Source organism: Diplotaxodon limnothrissa, linkage group LG13 (genome assembly GCF_057381915.1).
Source record: "Diplotaxodon limnothrissa isolate DT_005_m linkage group LG13, D_limnothrissa_male_GT1.1, whole genome shotgun sequence".
NCBI lineage: Eukaryota > Metazoa > Chordata > Actinopteri > Cichliformes > Cichlidae > Diplotaxodon > Diplotaxodon limnothrissa.
In genome coordinates this window covers 12,010,249-12,029,588 of record NC_140608.1, presented here as the reverse complement: position 1 = coordinate 12,029,588, position 19,340 = coordinate 12,010,249, and the positions used below count along the sequence as shown (strand labels likewise).

Here is a 19,340-nt window from a genome sequence, read left to right as displayed (position 1 = left end):
TAGTCTATGGTCACAACTTCAGGTGACCTGGAGGCTTGCTGACGCAGTGGCAACTCCCAGACCTTCAAATGCCCCTTTCCACTAGCACCAACGCAGCTCGACTCAACTCGGTTTTTAGGGTTTACCATTAGGTGGTAGTACCTGGTACCAGGTATGTGTTTAATACCTACTTTGCCGGGGTTTCAAGCGAGCTGCCGAGATTAAAATGCAACATCAACCGACTGTATGTCAGTGGATGGGTCACGAGAGCAACTCCTTCAAAAGAATCAAATCAGCCATTTTTGAAACCCAGCACCGAGAGGAAAATGGCTACGCACAAAGTAACACCATGGTCCAGCAACAAGGTGCAGATTTTTGTGCTTGGTGAGTGACGACAGAATCAGAGCAGCATCACTTTTGGGCCACCTTGCTATAACGATTCCACCCACACTGAAGTGGTGCTCAATTGTAATTCAAAACAACTGAAACCAAGTAGAGCTGAGTTGAGTAGATTAGAGTAGGTACTAGTGGAAAAGCGGTTAAGTACTGCAGTTTGTACTAGCTGTTAGCTCCCTATCTTCTATCTAGGATGACAGCAGCGCATGTAAAACACTAGATGTTGCAAAATGTACTAAGGATATGCGTGACTAGTTGACTAGATGTGAAAACCTTGCTGCCTTTGCTAGTCGGCCCCAGAAATACTGGTCAGTTAAACATAATATGTAATTAAAGGATAACGGCAGATTATTTCTCTGAATCTAAGCGGTAAATGATCCGAGGGGGGAAACCAAGCCAAATTCTGCATTCTGCAAATTCTGTACACAGAATGGTGAGGAAGGGAATGCAGGTGGCGTGAAGTGGGTGGAGACGAGTGTCAGGAGTGATTTGTGACAGACAGGCAGCATTAACAGTGAAAGGGAAGGTTTACAAGACAGTAGTGACTCCTGCTGATGTATGAGTTTGGAGCCAGTGGTGCTGACAAAAAGAAAAAAAGAAAGATGGCTGAACTGAAGATGCTATGATTGGGCGTGACCAAAAGTGGTGGGTAATAAAACCTCAAAATTATATCACAATATATCAAGAGAATTTAAAATGCTAGAGGCAGCAACATTTACAAATAAACGAAGGTCATTTTCTGTCCTTTTCCAATGACCTACTGTCACTGATAACAAACTTCCAAATTTGAAGTGTGACTTTATTGGAACAGATAAAACAGAAAAACAGGAAAGTACTCTAGGCAAGTTTTTCTCCTAGAAATGTGCAATACAAAATATAAAATAACTGCTTAACACTTCAGTTTAAGAATAATTAAAGTAACCTAACTTCAATAGCTGATGACTTACACGTTTAATTGCTTTGACTGGCTTTATTGCAGCTACAAGAGAAGAGACGGACTGAGAGAGACTGTTTTGTGTAAAGCGAGGGTGACAAAAAACTTGAGTTTGACATCTAAAAGGGTACAAATTAAAATCTCGATCAAAAGGGTCGAAAGTTCATGTCTGTATGACGTTAAAGAGGACCAAATTTTGAACACTCGAGGATGTGTTTGGAAAATCCATATTCTTTTCATTTATGGGAATCCGCAGCCTGAGAAGGAGCTGTGCTGAGCTCTTTGATACTCAAGGACACAGAGGTTAGTGGTCTGTTTCAACTGCTGACTGGGTTGGAAAGGGGAGGGGGGTATGTTAAGTGGGTGACACTGCAAATGCAGAGAATTTGCTTGTCTGTGTGCAGCTTTGCCACAAGACTCAAAGCAGAGTGAGGGTTTCTCACCAGTTTCGGGAACAAAGCAGGTTTTACCAAGACATATTTGAACTCTTGCAAAGTGTGTGCAGACTTCTATCTGTGGTTATGACTACAGGTAAGCTGTTTGGGTAAGATCTCAGAGATTTCTAATAAATTATGCATAAAATTTCAGGCTCCGAATGGCGTTAATGCTCGACAGATGTACAAAATGTCCCTTTCCTGCTTCATTTCACGTGTTAACAGAGCAAAGCGTGGACAGTTGTGGTATTCTGAGAATGAGCAGGCCTCAAGCCGACAACGATCCTAATTTTATTTCAGGAAGTGGAATTAGAAGAATGTGAAAAAGCATACATATCAAAAGATGAAGTGTTGAGGATAAATATAAAACTGACACGATTCTTTCTCCAGCTCCGTACCCAGCTGCTTACCAGGATTATTTGAGGTTAAGTTGAACAGATTTCTCTTCGAGTGTTGTTTGAAAAATGACTCCAGAGAATCCTGCTTTATGTGCTTTCCCTTCTTATTATTAAATGTGAGACAGATTTCTGCAGCTGGAAGTCTGACTTCCCTCTGAGTTAGTTTATGTCTGAGACCCATTAATACAGAAATATTTGCTTTAGCATTTGATGGCATTCAGTGTATAATTCCAAACTTTTATCAGTCAGGAAATTTCATTAGTTTCGTCAATGCTGGTTTATTACCAAAGCAATTATTAGTGGTGGGATTTTTATTTTACTGTAATGAGGCCATCTGGAATATCATCAAAACAACACGGAAACCAAAGCCTGATGTCTATGAGCAATTTTTTTTTAACTCAACTGCAAATTCTCAGGACATGAGTGCTGTGATGCAGGCTTACATACCTGTTTGTGTGGATAGACGTTGATGTGGCATTTGATACATTCTTGTCCCATGTTAGCCCAGGAGTTGCCACTCATCCACTTCCTCTTACACTTAGGGCACTTGTACTCTCCAAAGCATCTCTTCTTCCCTTGGTAGGGTGTCAGTCCTTCACCTTTGGGTCTGGCCTGTAAAGAACAAAGTGAATAAGATGCTTGCACATGTGGAAGCTATAGACTGCATATATTTAAAGCCTCATTCTGAAGCCAGAAGAGAAGGAGGGGTAGATCTGACTGGTATCGACCTGTCAGTGACATGGTACCAAACCCTTTATTTGTAACGCAGCACAGGAAAAGCCATCCAAATATAACACACACAACAGCATCCAACCAATGACACTGTGTTTTAAAACTATGTCTGAAAAATATAGTTTATTAAACAGTTTCTGATGAGAATAATCACATTATTTTCCCCAGAGCCTAATCCAGCAAATCTCTCAGCTGTGAGGGGAAAACGCCAGCACAGCGCAGCTACGCATGCAGAGGGGTGTGACCCGGTCAGTCAGCCAGTGAAACGTACCTCGTTAAAGGGGATTTATGCGTCAGCGTCGTAAACGCAACAACTTTTGGCGTAACCTGACGTGCACACCTAACCTGAGAGAATAACAATCATCTTCTCAATATAAGGAATAGTAATCGTAGCATGAAGATGAGGACTCACTAATGTCAGCAAATTCCTGGAGTTTTATGAAACTATCCGAACAGGAAATGCACAAAGAAGTGGAAACACTTGTGGGAAAAATATGTTTACGAACCAAAACAAAAGGCCTCAGTGATACTGGCGAGCTTTCCACTCTGTGTGGATTGTCATCAATCAGTGGTTTGATCGTGGTTGCTAAACCACAATAATTCAAAGAATTATTGGCATCTTCAAGTTAAAAATTCATAGAAAATAAGCAAAGACAGATAAAATAAGTGGCAAAAAAGAAAAAGAAACTGGACTTTAGCCAGGTTTTTGCACACTGCATTACTTTTTTTTTTTCATACTCTGTAGGTAGGGCTGCCACAAACGATTATTTTGATAGTCGACTAGTCACCGATTATTTATGCGATTAGTCGACTAATCAGATCATCATCATCATCCAAAATAAACAAAAAGTCCTTCAAAAATAAAATGCAGCAACCATCACTGGACGTAAAACTACAGCTTATTGCACCAGCAGCATCTGCTCTTATATAACTATCATTAGCTTACAGCTTTAAGCTTTTAAGGTGCTAACTAAAAATAAAGACAAGATGATAGTTTATTCAATTTTAATGAAATTTGCAGATTGTTTCGGTAAAGTTTAATAAACTCCTTGCTATCTAAAATATAACAGGACACCGGAGTATATTCTCCAGCATCTCACACTTCTGATAATCAGCTGTCTGCTTGACGTTTATTCAGCTGTGTAAAAACTATAACTTTAATCTCAGCCAAACCGATTTACTCAGGAACAAATAAAATACAAAAAAAAAAAAAAAAAAGCCAAACAACAACATTTTTAATTTATCTAAGTGACTCATATATATTTAACCTGAGTCGCGAAAGACGGCGGTGGGTTTGAAAACAATTTGCCGGGAGTCCGGTGTTCTCACGGCGCTAGTGACCTAGCCCCCGGCTAGCTATCGAGCTAGTGGGTAACAGACGTCTCCGAAAACGTCGGAGCGCTTTTGAAAATATGTGGTGTCCTGATAAACTGAGCCGATATTTGAGGTTTACACAGCTACATTCTCGCCTGAAAATATGTTAAACGTTTATTTTGTGACCCAGAAAGAATAATAAGAGTAATATTAAAACTAACTAGCTACCGCCATTGTTGGAAACTAAGCTGGGCCGCGCTATGAATTCTGGGACACAGCTGCTTCTTCTTCTTCGGGGTTTAACGGCAGCTGGCATCCTTGTACATGCTGTGCTGCCATCTTCTGTTTCAGTCCGTTATTACACTCTTAAATCCTGCTATTATTCCTGCGTCTTTTGCGATCTTACAAAGCTTCAAACGACACGTCGACTATTTTGATAAACAGTCGTCGACGATTTTGATAGTCGACGTAATCGTGACTAGTCGACAAATCGTGGCAGCCCTATCTGTAGGTAAACTAAACAAACATCTTCTTGCGTGTAATAGAACTTGAAAGCAGCAACGACCATAAATTTGTTCAAGTGTTTACTGAGGAGATAATTCAAGTTACAAGTAGGGTTATGCTCTCTGCACAGCTGGACTTCTTTGCAACCATAAGAGTAGCCCCCTGCTGTGCATTAGATATATTGCAGGTTTACGTTGCTCATCTTTAATATACAGTCCATATCTTTATGTAGTTAAAAATTTATATGAAATAGAAATGCAGGTTTTTTTTCTTTCAGTCCAGAAGATGGACAGATAATAAGAGATGGTGAGATGACAGCAGGGTGTGTCCATCCTTGTTGTGCTAAAATATTTTCACCTTCATCAGACAGGACACTCCTACAAACAGTTATGGCACAGTTTGCGGTCTTGTAATTGACATTAACTTTCATTACATCTGTGTTAAATTACTCCCAACGATTCTCGTGAGGGAGATGATTACGAACAGTCAGTCAGCCATGAAAAAGCGCAAGCCCGAGGGCAGTTCTTTCTCGGGGAGCCGCCTCTATGACTTCATGTTGGCAACTTTATTTAAGCCACTATAGCAGCAATGGGAAAACAGACAAATTTTTCCTCTAGAAGCATGTCTGCAATGACTGCGAGACATTTGCCAGAAGAAACCCACATGTATGCTGATTAGTAACTTTGTCAGAACTTGTCATAATCAAGTTAAAGCTCCATTACTGAAATAAAAATGAAGACTCATCCCAGAACAAGTGATAGTCATCATCAGGCTGGGAGTGGGCTATCTGGGTAAACAAATATCTTCATTTTGGGAAGTAAACACTGTAAATAGAATACCAAGGAAGTCCTTTATTTTATTTAAAACCTAAAAAATATGTTTTTTCATGAAAGTCTGATCCAACAGGCAGAAGTGAGCCTCACGCAAAGCATGAAACTGCTGGCAGCTTTCCAGGAAGTTAGGAAATGCTGCGCCTTTTACTTGAAATCAGACCTGTCCAGTCCACTCTTGAGTCCCTGCGACTGCAGATTGTTTTCATCATAACTTAGACATTGCTTGCAGATTCTGGAATAGATGGTAAGGGGGGTAAGGGGTACAATCAGTATTCCTGGTTTTCACTTATTTTGTCCTAGCCCATGTATGAGTAATAAGAACTTTAATCAGGAGCATGTGGCTTCTCCAAACAGACGTCAGCACTTTGCATCAGCAGCAGCAAGCCAATACTAAGTAATGGCGGCTGTGCTTCAATCGGGCCCCTCAACAGCATGACCTCAAAGCCACTGTCAGCTTTGCATCTCCCACTGTGACAGCATGCAAGCTGGAAAATCTGACTTCTGCTGGCTCCCACCACACCACTCGCTATACAGTGACAGCGTTGTCTTGATGCAATCGATGGGCAATCTTGGAGACAATGCCATGGCAACATTTTGTTTGAACACTCCTCCAAATGAGCTAGCTGTTATATAATCCAGCTATAAACAGGCTGCCATTGTTACTCTAAAAATTAATTTTAAAGTACAAGAACCAGCTGTGGCAAGATTGACCGTTATCACACGCAACAAAATACGACTGACTATTCTGAGTTTAAAAACAAAATCATCAGTGTACCAGGTGTACTGCCAAGGAGGTTCTACCTTACCCCCTTGTTATTCAGATTTATTTAGAAATCTGAACATAATCAGCGGTAATTTCCTCGTGCAGCTGTTTGTTAGAAAAAGAAATTCTCACTAACACTGTAGCCAGATCTCAGCAGGACAGAAACAGCACTCATCCTCCTCATGACCATTCCTCTCTTGCTCCATGCTGCTTCCAGGGCCCGGCTTTGACCTTTGGCTGCACATCGCGCTCTCTGTCTGCAGCTGAGCCATCTCAGATTAGCTCAAACTCTTTTCGCAATCATTGTGTAGATGCTTGTATTATGCACATAGAATATAGAAACCAAATAATAATTACATTCATTTGTTGACAATCATTTTATGTCAATTTCATTTTTGTCTCTACAAAATCAAGATCTGAAGATCTGTGTTTGCTGATAGCAAGCGCCACGCATCATCTCAATGGATTCTTCTTTGAATCTAATGGTCGCCTGAGGTCCTTTCTGTGCAGAGTATGCTTGTTCTCTCTGTGCCTGTGTGTTTTTCTTCCAACAGACCAAAAACGTACTTGTTAGCTTTGTCCTAAACAGGCCGGAGGTGTTTGTCCTGTGAAGTACTGGCATCCTGTCAAGGGGGAACAGCATATGTGCTAATGGTTGGGCTACTTCAGCCATGCACACCAGTAGGTTAGGTGTGTGTGAGTGTTATAAAAGGCAAACAACAGAAAATGTTAAGAAAAACTTACTGAACACAACAGCTCAAAAGACAAGGACACTGCTGAAAAGAAGGGTCTGAGGAATTTGGTGGTGTGGACATATTTTGGTTATTTAAAAACAGACAAAGAAGCAGCAAAGCATGCACTGTAAATGATGTTGGAAGCATGTCCACACAAAGGCAGGTAATACCTACGTATTTTTGTCTATTTGTTTTTTTGTTTCCAAAAAAATCTATCTATACAAAAAAATTATAAGATTATAGCGGTAGGCCAGGTGATGGAGTCAAACTCAGGGCTGTGAGGTTACAGTGCTAATCGCTAATGTCTCTGTAATGTCTATAAAACACTGTTGTGTAATGCTCTACAGTATGCACACTGAAAATAAATATTATTTAAATAAAAATTAACCTTAAGCCTTCACTTAGGAGAAAAAAATGAATCTTTAAGCTTGACAGAAATAGTGATTTGATTTATATCATATATATATCAATACAGACTGATTTTTTTTTAAAAGGTATGATATCGCAATTTTTGTTCAATATTAACAAGTCCCTGATAAATAAAGTTTGTTTTGAATATATTACATTTTTTAGGTTAAATAAAATAGTATTTAATTAATATTAAGGCTGTTCGATATATATCGGATGACGATATAAAAATGTCTATCGTTTCATTTTACGCTATTGTTTGTTTCGTGGTGTCGTAAAATAAACTGTTTACAGCAAAAAATTTTCATCGTTTTGATGGTTACTGTAGTGGCTTTATTAATAAGTTCTCTCGTTCTCTTATATATAACCACACTATGGACGGACAAGCGCCTGTTTTTACGTTGGCAACAATGACGGTAAAACCATCGCGTGGCTCCGCTGCCCGCTTGTTTGTTTTCCAAGTAAACCTTTCACAATAAAGCTCAAGATCCTGTTGAGACTTTTCAAAATAAACTGAATCACGCGAAAAAGTATGCAGAGTGCTTACGGATGAGAATCAAAAACGAGCCGTTAGGTGCTAAAAAAGAAACTTTAAACTCAAACGTTAGAACAGGCTTTTCCCCACAGCACGCCGTGTAATAAATACAAAGAAAACGGCGGCCGTTACAACCTATGGCTAAAAATATAGTTTCATGCATCGGTTAAAACAGTCGACTCCAGGTGCAGGACGCCCAGCTGGAAAAAGTTCAAGCAAGTCGACTTGCCCGAGATTCACAGAATTTACAGAAAATATTACATTTTTGGGATTTATATCGTTGTCAGGATGATAAATGTCTTATATCGGGGATCTGAGATTTTGGTCATTTCGCACAGCCCTAATTAATATGAATAAAAATCAGTAATACAATTATTAGTTTTGGACCTGTGTACAATAAAATCAATGTACTGATGGATCAGTCAGTCAAGAATTAGCCAATTTATCAGCATTCTCATGCATGTGCATCACGTGCACAACGGCGAAGGCAAATAGTCGCATGCACACTCAAAGCCACATGCTAACATTTTGTTTGGTAGGTGAAGGCAAGTGTATAGCAGCTCATTTTCAGTTCATATTCTGTACCCATTTCCAGTGACAGAGTAGATGCTGTGACTTCCAGAGTTTAGTCATCATTTACAAAAATAATACTTTGCAATGAAAAAACTTGTTTTTGTTTTGTATATGATGAAGCCTATTCTTTACATGACTTCCACTTGCCCACACTGTCAAACTTAATTCTGCAGTCAATACTCTGGTCCAATCATTTTCACATCAATTCCTTCTGCAAACCAATCAGCTCTGTCCTTCAAATCTCAGTGCTTTTGTTTTCTTCTGCCTTTCAGCCTCTCATTAGAAAATTAATTACACACAAATAAATGACCAAAGAAACTTGCGTCTGTCCAACAATATGGACATCAAGTTGATAAAAGAGCAAAAAGTGAGTGAAAAAGCAGTGAATGAACCAATTTCTCATCACATCTGCCTTCCACACAGTCTGAAATTCAGTTTTGTGCAACTGCAAAGTACTGCAGAATTTATTTGGACATTTGAAGTCATAAATCTGAGTATTACTCACATTGTGGTCAGCTGCTGTCAGCCCATTGTAACTCGCCCGCCTCTCATGGTGGTCTTAGACGAAGAACGAGTTTAATTAATGAATTAGGCGCTGTGTTTCTTCCATACATACAGGACCTGTCCTTCTATTTACATCGGTTTTCACAGATGTAAACACTAATGACTGAGCAAAAATGTTTTAGTTAAGCTTCATTTCCAGGAAAATAATCTTTTAAAACAACATTTACAAACTGTCCACAGCAGACACAATACAATGACTAATTTAATGGAATTGCGTCATCACACCACGCAACGCTCTGGAGATGAGCCTGCACAGGAGGATGTGTTTTGTTTTCCGTTGCTCTCTACAGTTGAAACCATTCAAGCTTGTGACAAGTTAAGAGCTAAATGGACATATCTGACCAATTTAGAGCATTTTAGGTGTCCGTCAAGTGGAAACAAGGGCTTGAAACGGCAAATGGGCCTGTGGGGATCTGTGCTAGGAGGCTGCAAGCAGTGTTTGTCATATTACTTAGTGTTTGTTTAAGTTCGCAAGGCTATAGCCCTGTGTGTTGAGATAAGGGTCAGTGCGTGTGTGTGTGTGTGTGTGTGTGTGTGTGTGTGTGTGTGTGTGTGTGGAAGACAGTGGCCTTAGACAAGGCAGCGATGCTCCATAACAACAGCTAGTTTACCATATCCTCCTCTTGTCCAGATCAGAGCACATACACACACACACACACACACTGTTAAACCAAGCATGCACACGTGATACCCACTTTCTCTGACACAAAACATGGCCACACACAGGCACAAGCAAGCCCTAATTTAATGCTTTTTCCTCTTCTTGTTCCCTTTAACACCCCGGCACAGACACACATACACTCTTGGCAAATTCCACACACACAGGTTTTCATACACTCTCGAGACGTAACTGGAAAGTCTCGGTTTCCTGCATTACTCCCACTCAAGTGTTTCGCTCTGCTACAAGAGCACAGATCATTCTTTGGCTAATATCACAGAATTAATGAGCACACAAAGTGCATTAAATGGAATAAACAGAGCTGTGCAAGACACAGTAAAACAAAGAGGGAGACAAAAAATGGCACGCAAGAGACCGAGATCAGCACTGGAGCTGACGTCACAGTTGAATTCGAAGCGGCCTCTGTCTCCTGAAAACCTGCTGGTCAAAAAAAAAAACTTGATGGAAAAGAAGGAAAGTGGACAAATAACCACAAGCCCCATGATTTTTTGGAGAGACCCTCAATTCAGTCCCTCAAAGGAGGGTGGAAAAACGGAAGAAAAAACTGAGAGAAGGAGCGGAGGAGGAGGAGAAGGAGGGTGGAAATCTAAATCCAAAGCAGATGGTCTCCGCAAGGGCAACATGAGAAACACTGAGGGCTGTCGTAAAATTGCTCCTCTGCTTTCAATTAGGCCATACATTTCAGTGACTGAGAGAGGGCGAGAGAGAGATGGGGGGAACAAAACGGCGTTAACTAACCACTGCAGTGCTGGCCAAAACTATGGTGGACTCGACTTGTTATCATGTGGAGAAATGCAGAGAGAATTCTCAGGGGGGAGCTGATTTTATGATTTTTAAAGACACGTACATTCATTTTGTTAAACACATATCCAATTTGGGGGCGTGGAGGGTAAAGCCTATACTACCGGTAGAAGACATAGGTCCCTCACAGGGCTAACACAGCTTAGGCCAATTTATAGTGTCTAATTAACCTAACATGCATGGATGTAGAATACGGGAGGACACGCAGACACATGCAAGAACATCCAGACTCCACACTGAAAGGTCAGGTGGTTCAAACCCTGTTGCTGAGAGGTGACAGTGCTAACCGCTGCGCCAATGTTCTGCCACTTCCACACGCGTTAGTTGAACAGAGAGAACAATATTATGGATCTGATGCACAATTACTGGCACATTGCTGCATTTTAAGAGGTGTTTTTAAGTAAGAAATCACAGTCTAGACTACATTTAATGAGACGTCTTAAAATTTCTGGGTAAATCAGGTAATACTGTGAAATGGAGAGAGGTATGCAGCCCAGGCATCTGACTCTGAAATTGCAGTTTGAATACCATTGTGCCACAAAACCATCCTGAAATTCTGATCCATTGTAAATCTCTAAAAGATGTCTTATATTACTGACCGCTGGAAAAATGTGGTCCTGACCACCGTCTGAAGCCTAAAGTTGACCTTGCATTCGTGTTGATCTTACATTCCTTGCTGAGAGCAATGGGGAGTGGACAGACACCAGACTTAATATTAGACGTCCTTCCCAAACCAAACATAAAAAGGAATCATGCTAAAGACGTCTCCTTTCAAGGTTGTGGCGATTTCGTACTTTCTCAACATATTGGAGGAGACATTAACCTTGAGTTGGATTTCCTATATTATCAGTCCGCAGACAACGGCTTAACTAGACAGTAAGAAACTATAGCAGCGAGCAACGAGAGACCACAAAATATCAAAATTCAGCAGTTTGAATGGCAGGTGAAATATTCATTAAAGCAAAGCAAAAAGAGCACTGAGTTAAACTAGTTTCAACTGAGCTGAGATACTGAAGAGCACAAAATACTGCTGTACGACATATGGCAGGGTGGGAAGTATGAAAGAAGGTTACAAAACAGCCATAACCTGAAATAACAACCAGTGTTGTTATTGTTTGTAAAAAGTGATAGGTGACAACGAGCAAATTCCTTTATATGTGAACAAGACTTAAAGTTTGTTCTTTACTTCAGCGACTGACAGATTCTACTGTGACCGATACCGATATTTAGTGCATTAAAAAGCCTACATATGGGCCGATATTTTTTTTCCAGACGCACAAAACAGAAACTGACATCCCAAATATTTGTTATAAGTAGCAAACTATGAGTCCTTACTATGACAAGGCAATCCAATTTAAAAGTAATCTTGTTTTATATCCAGAATGACTTGTTTATTCTCAGATGTGGTTGTTGTATTTAGCCTCGCTTCCACTAGTAGCTTCTCGGATCGACTCAGGTCATCTTGACTCTACTCACTTTTGGTCATTTTCCATTAAATTTGAGTACCCCCTCAATGTGCTTGGGGTTGTTATGGCAACCCAGCTGAAGGTCCAGTGACGTCATTTTTACGCGACACAAACAACAAAACAGAGACTCGGCTCGCTTGGAACCCCGATAGAGCAGGTACTAAAAAAGTAAACCCTAAAACCTGAGTTGAGTCGAGTGGCGTTCCAAACACGTGTTCCCAAGAAGGACGTTGCAGAGTGCCCCCTGGTGGACAAACTACGCAACATCAATATTTGTAACATGGTTAAAGGGTGTTTCTTCTATCTCTTCTTTACTTCTTAAATTTATATTTATCAGTCGTCATAAATCTCAATACTAATATATTGTTAAATAGCTAATATCAGCTGATATATTGGCCTCACTGATATATCAGTCAGGCTTCGGTGAAGGAGATTTAGTTGAGAAAACAAATTTGGAAAAATGTGTAAGAACTCTATTTCTGAATTTAGATCTGCTCAAATGCACTTCGTTTTCAGTAATACAGCAAATACAGTGCAACTGTGACAAGTGACCCCTTATTTCTTTATATTTTGCTTCCTTCTCCAGAAGGAGAAGATTGTTTAATATACTGTATTTACACTTATGTCTGCACATGTTTCAATCAACTGCTCCGCCTGTTTTTAACTTTCCAAGCAAAATATAAAGAAATGAGTCTAAAGAATTTTGCACAGTACTGTAATTTCACAGTTGGTGCATCTCAAGTTATCAGCTATTGTTTTAATAGGTAATGATTATCTAACATAAATCTTAAAACATAGAAGCAAACAAACAAAGCTAAGTTTCTCCCTTCCAAGGAAGTTCATTGTGTGAGATTCTTTGGTATGATTTGATGATACCATTAACACACCACAAAGTTAAAATGATCCCCGAGATGCAGACAGGTCAGTGATTCATAACATAATCTTCCCTTTCACATTTAAAAGGAAGAGCCTAAGGTTGTTTGTAAAAACCACACCAGAAGAGGAAGAAAAGAAAAACATTTGTCGGGTTCCTCGGATGAAAATAATTCTGACAAAACAGTGTTTTTGCGCCATTGGGTTTGGGCTGACCACATCAAAGCAAGTCATATGTGAAACATGGAAACTATTCAGTTAAAGCTTCATACTTTCACACGCTGCATTTTCTTAAGTGGTATTTCTATCCACATGTACCTAGAAAAACAAAGAAGGAAATCAGAGCGGCACTCTTTGACTCGTCTCACTTCCCCATGTCTTAGTTAAACCATTTCATCTGCTTCCACCATCACTACCCGCATTGTTTAACATCACAGCAACTAAAGAATAAAGATCTGAGGATGCAGTCGTCACCATGTCAGTCAGAACTCAGAGCCAAGTGAGGGCGTGCAGATGGCCACTGCTCCAAGACTCTCACAAGAATGACACTGTCCCCACCTCAGCTGTGTCCCACTGCACACAGAACAAGCATTTTTTTATTGGCTGTTTCCGCTGCTGGACTAAACAGCCACGACTTCATGCCAGAACCTCAGTCAGGTGCATTATGGGAACTGTTTATCAATCCCACCATGCACTACAAGCTCTAAATACAGCCACTGTTTTCCGTGCATCTCTCCCTCTCTCTCTCTCTCTTTCTCTCCCCCCCCCCTGCAATCTTTCTCACCTCTCTCTCGCTCCTTTGCTGGTGCAGCTGTCTCTTTATAATGCCTGTAAGGAAAAGTGGCTCAAAGTGACGGGAGGAACAGGTGTTTAAGTGATAAATTTGCCCTCCCTCGGGCACAATGCACCTCTGTTTATGAAAACAATCCCCCCCCTCCCCGAATAAGGCAACATAGAATACAGACAATATACTCAGGCTGCCCCAGAAAAACAAGTAGAGGAAAATTATAGGGTGCAAAATCTCTCTTTGCAATCAGCATCAGAAGAAACGCCTGGCTGGAGCCTGTTTAAAGAAACATGCAGTCAAATTACCGAGTAAAACAAATATGTTAATTACAGTCAGATGCAATTAATCCAAGTGTACATATTGTGACTAATAATTACACTTAATGACCTAAGACGTCATTGTATGTTGCATGTCCCCCCCCCCCCCCCCCGCCCCCTCCAATTCAGTGAAGACAACAGCATGTACATTTATGACTGCCACATGCAAAGGAATAATTTATAATAATTTATAATTAAATTTTATAAGAAAAACTCTGTCATTCATTGGAAACAATTGCAAAATTATTACAAAACAAAGCTGTGATTTTTTTTCAAGTATCAAAGTTAAAGCTGCCTTAATCCCAGCTTGTTGGCACAGACCCTAAACTGCTGGGCTGCTCCCCAGCGTTCCGTAGCGCTCCGATCACTACCTAGCATCTGGAAACCATCAGTGTAAACAAAGGAGCAGCGGAGGAGCTCAAGCCCCGCTCTGCCTTCTCCGCATCCCACAGGACATCGTTCAGCGAGCAACAGAGAAGACCAGATCCGAGCGCGAGTGTGTCCGTGCCCATACGTCTGCATGTGTGTCTGCTCTTGTGTCCTCGTCTCAGGATCTCTATTTAGTTTGGCTGGAGCTCAGAAAGAGATAGATTTACAGATACAGCAGATGGGGTTCAGTCCACAATGTTTGCTTTGAGTCTTTCAGGGTTTTTGTTTGGTTTGGTCATTAAGCGTAGCATTTCTGATAAGACTTCTAATTGCTTTAATGTGGTTTCAGTTAGCGTGCTAGTCTCAGTGGTTTGATGAAAGCTTGCTGCAGGGGGGAGGAGGGAGGCAGGAACCTGGATGTGGTTTAAACCTGAGAACTGGTTCTCCTCTGTGAAACATCAAGCAAGCTCAAAGGATCAATCGTGCCCGATTCTTCACCTAAACATGACAAGGAAATATTTCCTCAACAGATATCTATTAATCATGGGGTCTGACTATTTTCAGTACAGCCAACATTTTTAAAATGTCTTTCATGGAGCCTTCAAACACAAAACCTCACACTTTGATGGTTATGTACTTCACTGTGTATACACCTCAAACTACACCCGGGTTTTGCTGTTGAAGCTGTTACACCACAAAAGAAAGCTTGTTGTTAGCCTATATGAAGATAGAATTTTTCACTATGAATCCACCTTTCACTTAATTTAGCATTCCTCATGCCAAAGAGCCAATAATCAAGCTTGTAATATACTGAGTTTACTCAACGAAAGTGCACGTGTGACTTTTGAGGCAGATATTTAGTGGAAAATTTCAAGCAAAACAACCTTAGTAATGCTTTGTTGAGTATAATCACAGGGGCTTGTATCTGCCTAGTAACGACATCGTAGTTTCACAGCCCCACATCTACAACTGCTGAAATAAGCATTCTTATCTTCTACAGCTGTCTCTAAATATAAACCACAGCATTACACATCATGTAGGGCACCTAACTTCAGTCGGATACACTTTGGTTCACTCAAACTTCTTATGCCACCAAGCATGTAAACCCGTGCATATGGTCATCCTGAAAAACAAGTTAACACAAACACATTATGACAATAAGGTTGTGTTTGCTGGCTCACAAATCAGAGGGTTCGGATCATTAATGAAACTGTTACAGATAATAAGTTGTCCTTCTGATGATGCATATTAAACCTTGGCTGCCATTGTTTCTCCCTTCTCTCCTTTTTTTGTTAATTTTGTTTGTGCCAAATTTGATATTATATAAGTTACATACAATGGATTAAAATCATTATATATATATAATTTATTGAAACACAATGCATGAAATTACAAACCTACACAATGATGCAAAGAAGCATATAATAGTTGGTTCCAACATTCTCATTCAGTCTTCTGATTTGTTATTGTTAATCAGCTTGATTTGTTTGATCAGAAGTTTTTTTTACTATTGGAGACTTTTTTCATTTGTTTGTGTGGTTCTGTCTCAGGGTTATGTAAGCTCAAAGTGGTGTGGGATAAACACGTGGGTGGGTTTTAGAAACTGCTTTTCAGAATAAAAGCATCTGTAAGTAAACACGCACAATGGCTAAATTAATAATAATCTGATAATACAAATGCATTTTTTATTTCATTTCTCTGAAATAAAATTTCCCCATCTCAATTTGTAAAGGGCTACACCAAGAGAAAAAACTGTTCCTTAAACAGCTAATGCCGTTTAGCCCTTAAAAGTCTGAACCATGAAATTATTGCCAAGAAATTCAATTTCTTTTTACCTTCTTTTTACCCCAGAAACAAAAGTCTAATCTGGATTTTTATCAGACAACACCTGCTCCATGAATCGTCCACATACTATTCACTGCAGCCTAGGGGTTGCAGTAGCCACAATACTATCTGAACTGGGACATCAGCATACATCTGCCTTTGATTACGATATAAAAGATTTACCCATTTATTGCTGAGCAGAAAAGATTCTGACAATGAAACCAACGCATCTGAACAACCTGAAACCCAGCACTGAATTTAATCAGGTCCCTAGAAATACACAAAGAAATACAAGTTTGTAGATCATAGATCGGATGTTAGACAGTTGTTAAGACAGGCATGCGTACAGCAATTTCTTCATTTACTAATAGGTTACTTGGGTACCTCATTCACTGTACTTATAGCAACAAGAGGACAGCTGCTGTTACAGCATTTTTTTCCAATAAGCTACCTAGAGCTGGGTGAAAAAATGCAAATATACGGATGTTAGGCACTATTAGGAGAAAGCATAGCATATATTTACATTGCTATGCAGATGACACCCAGCTTTATCTATTTCCAATTTCCTACTTTTAAATTCACATAAAACTGAGGTTATCATACTCGGTCCTAAAAATCCTAAAAATTTTAGATGGCGTCTGACCAGATACCTAATCTAGGTGGCCTTGCCTTGACCTCCAGTAACGCTGTGAGGAGTGTGAGGTTTCTTCCTGTTAAAAGAGAGTTTTTCCTTCCCACAGTCGCCAATTGCTTGCTCATAGGGGGCCGTCTGATTTCTCAGTATTATTGTAGGGTCTTTATCTTAGAATATAAGGCTTTGAGGTGACTATTTTTGTGTTTTGCTGCTATATAAATATAACTGAACTGAATCTAACAATTAAAAGATGATTGTTTTAAACCTTTGATGTACATTGAATTTTAAATAAACTGGTTTTAAATACTTCGCTGCCTATAAATACAATGTGTTACAAAAATTAGGACGCTACTTCTGCACATGTTATTATTAATTTGTGATGATGTATAATGTATAATTTTATTATGTGTCTGTCTGTCTCAATTTTTATATGTTTTTTGTACACAGGTCGCTACTGAAAACTAGATCTCAATCTTAATAAGACTGCATATTCAAATAAAACATTTGCACTTGAATATAAAGTTGCTGACAAAGCAACAATGTGTTTTCTAACATAGCTTCTAGCATAACTAAGTTAGCAAAAGGTATGTGAGCTCACTAGATATGACTTCTCCAAGTTTACCATCACAGTCATCAGCCACTCAACTAGCACTCATCTAAACCTGCTCTGCACCCATGTGGGTCACAGTGCTATTCTTAAAAGGGTTTCATATTCTACAAGCTCTTTATTTCAGCTATTCGGATATACCCTCACCATTCACTACACTATAAAAAGGGGTTTACTCACAATAGCACATCCTGGTGTTTCGAGGTCTAAATAGGCCCTAGGAGGCATTTGTGTTGTCATAGGGTCTTTTGCCTCGCTTACTCACCTTCAAGTGTGAAGTGTGAGGAAAGCAGCAAAGACCGCAGAGGACGGAGGAAAGTGAAACATGTGGTATGTGGAAAGGAGCCATAACCATGTTGATACACAACCAAGTGCTCGGCTATAATCAAATCCACAGCTATTTTAAAGGATCATAACCCCACATCGACCAGGAACAGTTTAAAAAAATCTATATCAGCAGTGCAGTCTATATAAGGTGGACAGTAATGCATTTAAAATGACTAGATGCTGAATATTTTCAAGTGTGAGATGGTGACACTGCTCTTAAGGGGTTTCAGGGTTTAACCGCCAAAATTGTCATAAATGCGTTTGTTACCGTCATATCCAGGGAAAAATTTGAGAGGAGAGCCACTCCAACTGTTTTAAAATATAACCACAAGTCCATTTCGAGACCCGTGGAGGCGCCAGAATAGTTCATTCTTGGAAATGGCCTCTGCTTTGGCAGAGTAACTGTGTGAGCACTGTGTGTGTGTCTATCCGTGTGTGTTTTTGTAGACTTCTGCACTGTACGTGTGTGTTCCTACTGGAAGAGAGCGAAGCACAGAAGACACACGAAAGCTGCTTTTTATAATATAATCTTAAAACAGAACAAGTACCTTGATTTAACATTTTCTCACATTTTCTTGAGAAGTCCCGTAACACTACAAGGTATTTTGCTTATGTTTAGTCTGTTCTATGACAAGCTGACATATCACACAGGGAAAAAGGTAAATCAAGACAGCTGCACCAAATATAAAACATCCCACAGCTTGCAGTCATGTAGATAACTGCTGAGACTTTTCCAGAAAGCAAAAGCTGAGGTGTTTTGGATTTTGAAATGTCATCACTGCCCACCAAGAAATTCTTGACACATTTGAACATGAACAATATACTAGATTGTAAAATGATTGTGTTTTCAATTCTACTTACATTTGTCTCTTTAAAATAATAAAAAACTAAAACAATGAAATACAGGCAGCAATAAAAATATGGCATCATAAAAAACATCCCCACAGGAGAGCATCTTTCACAGGACGAACTAGATTAGCTTTTTGTTTTGTTTTTTAAATTACCTGCAGACATTCATGTTTTTCAGCCTTTGAACAACATATTTTTGTGAGTGGCTTAACTTAGCAGAAGGATCCTAAAACATAATTTAGTTGCAGAGGCAATTAAGCCCTCAGTAACTGTATTGTGAAACCAAATTGGCAAAGTCGGAAGCATGATATTCTGATCTGTTGATACAGATCGTAACAAATCTCGGCTTAGTCATCTCTAATAATGTTATTGCTTGCAAATTACATTCAATGACCTGCAATTTGTGATTGCTTTGATAAAGCGGAGGAGGAGGTTATGTTGTGGTAAGCAGTTCAATGGTAAAATCTCCCACACAACATGAAATTTTACTCTAAACTTCACGCTTCCTTTAGTCGCTACAGCGACTTAAGGCATAATATAGCATGTTTGTGGATACTTGTGCATATGCATGTTCAAACTGTTCTCCTTAGGAGCAGACCCATGTCATTCGTGTTCAAGACAGCTGCAGAGGCATATCATGATGCCAGCGTGCTCTCTGCCAAAACCCCATTCCCAGATTCCTAGATTTCCACAACTAATCGGCCAA

The 19,340-nt window shown here is 39.7% G+C and overlaps 1 protein-coding gene across 1 annotated transcript in view; it reads right to left on the bottom strand.

The window, feature by feature from the left end:
* Positions 1-19,340, bottom strand: part of zcchc24 (zinc finger, CCHC domain containing 24) — a 41,142-nt gene that overhangs the window by 8,215 nt on the left and 13,587 nt on the right. Inside the window, exon 3 of the mRNA XM_085369811.1 lies at positions 2,589-2,753. Coding sequence (XP_085225937.1) covers positions 2,589-2,753 — 165 coding nt within the window. The remainder of the gene's footprint in view (positions 1-2,588; positions 2,754-19,340) is intronic.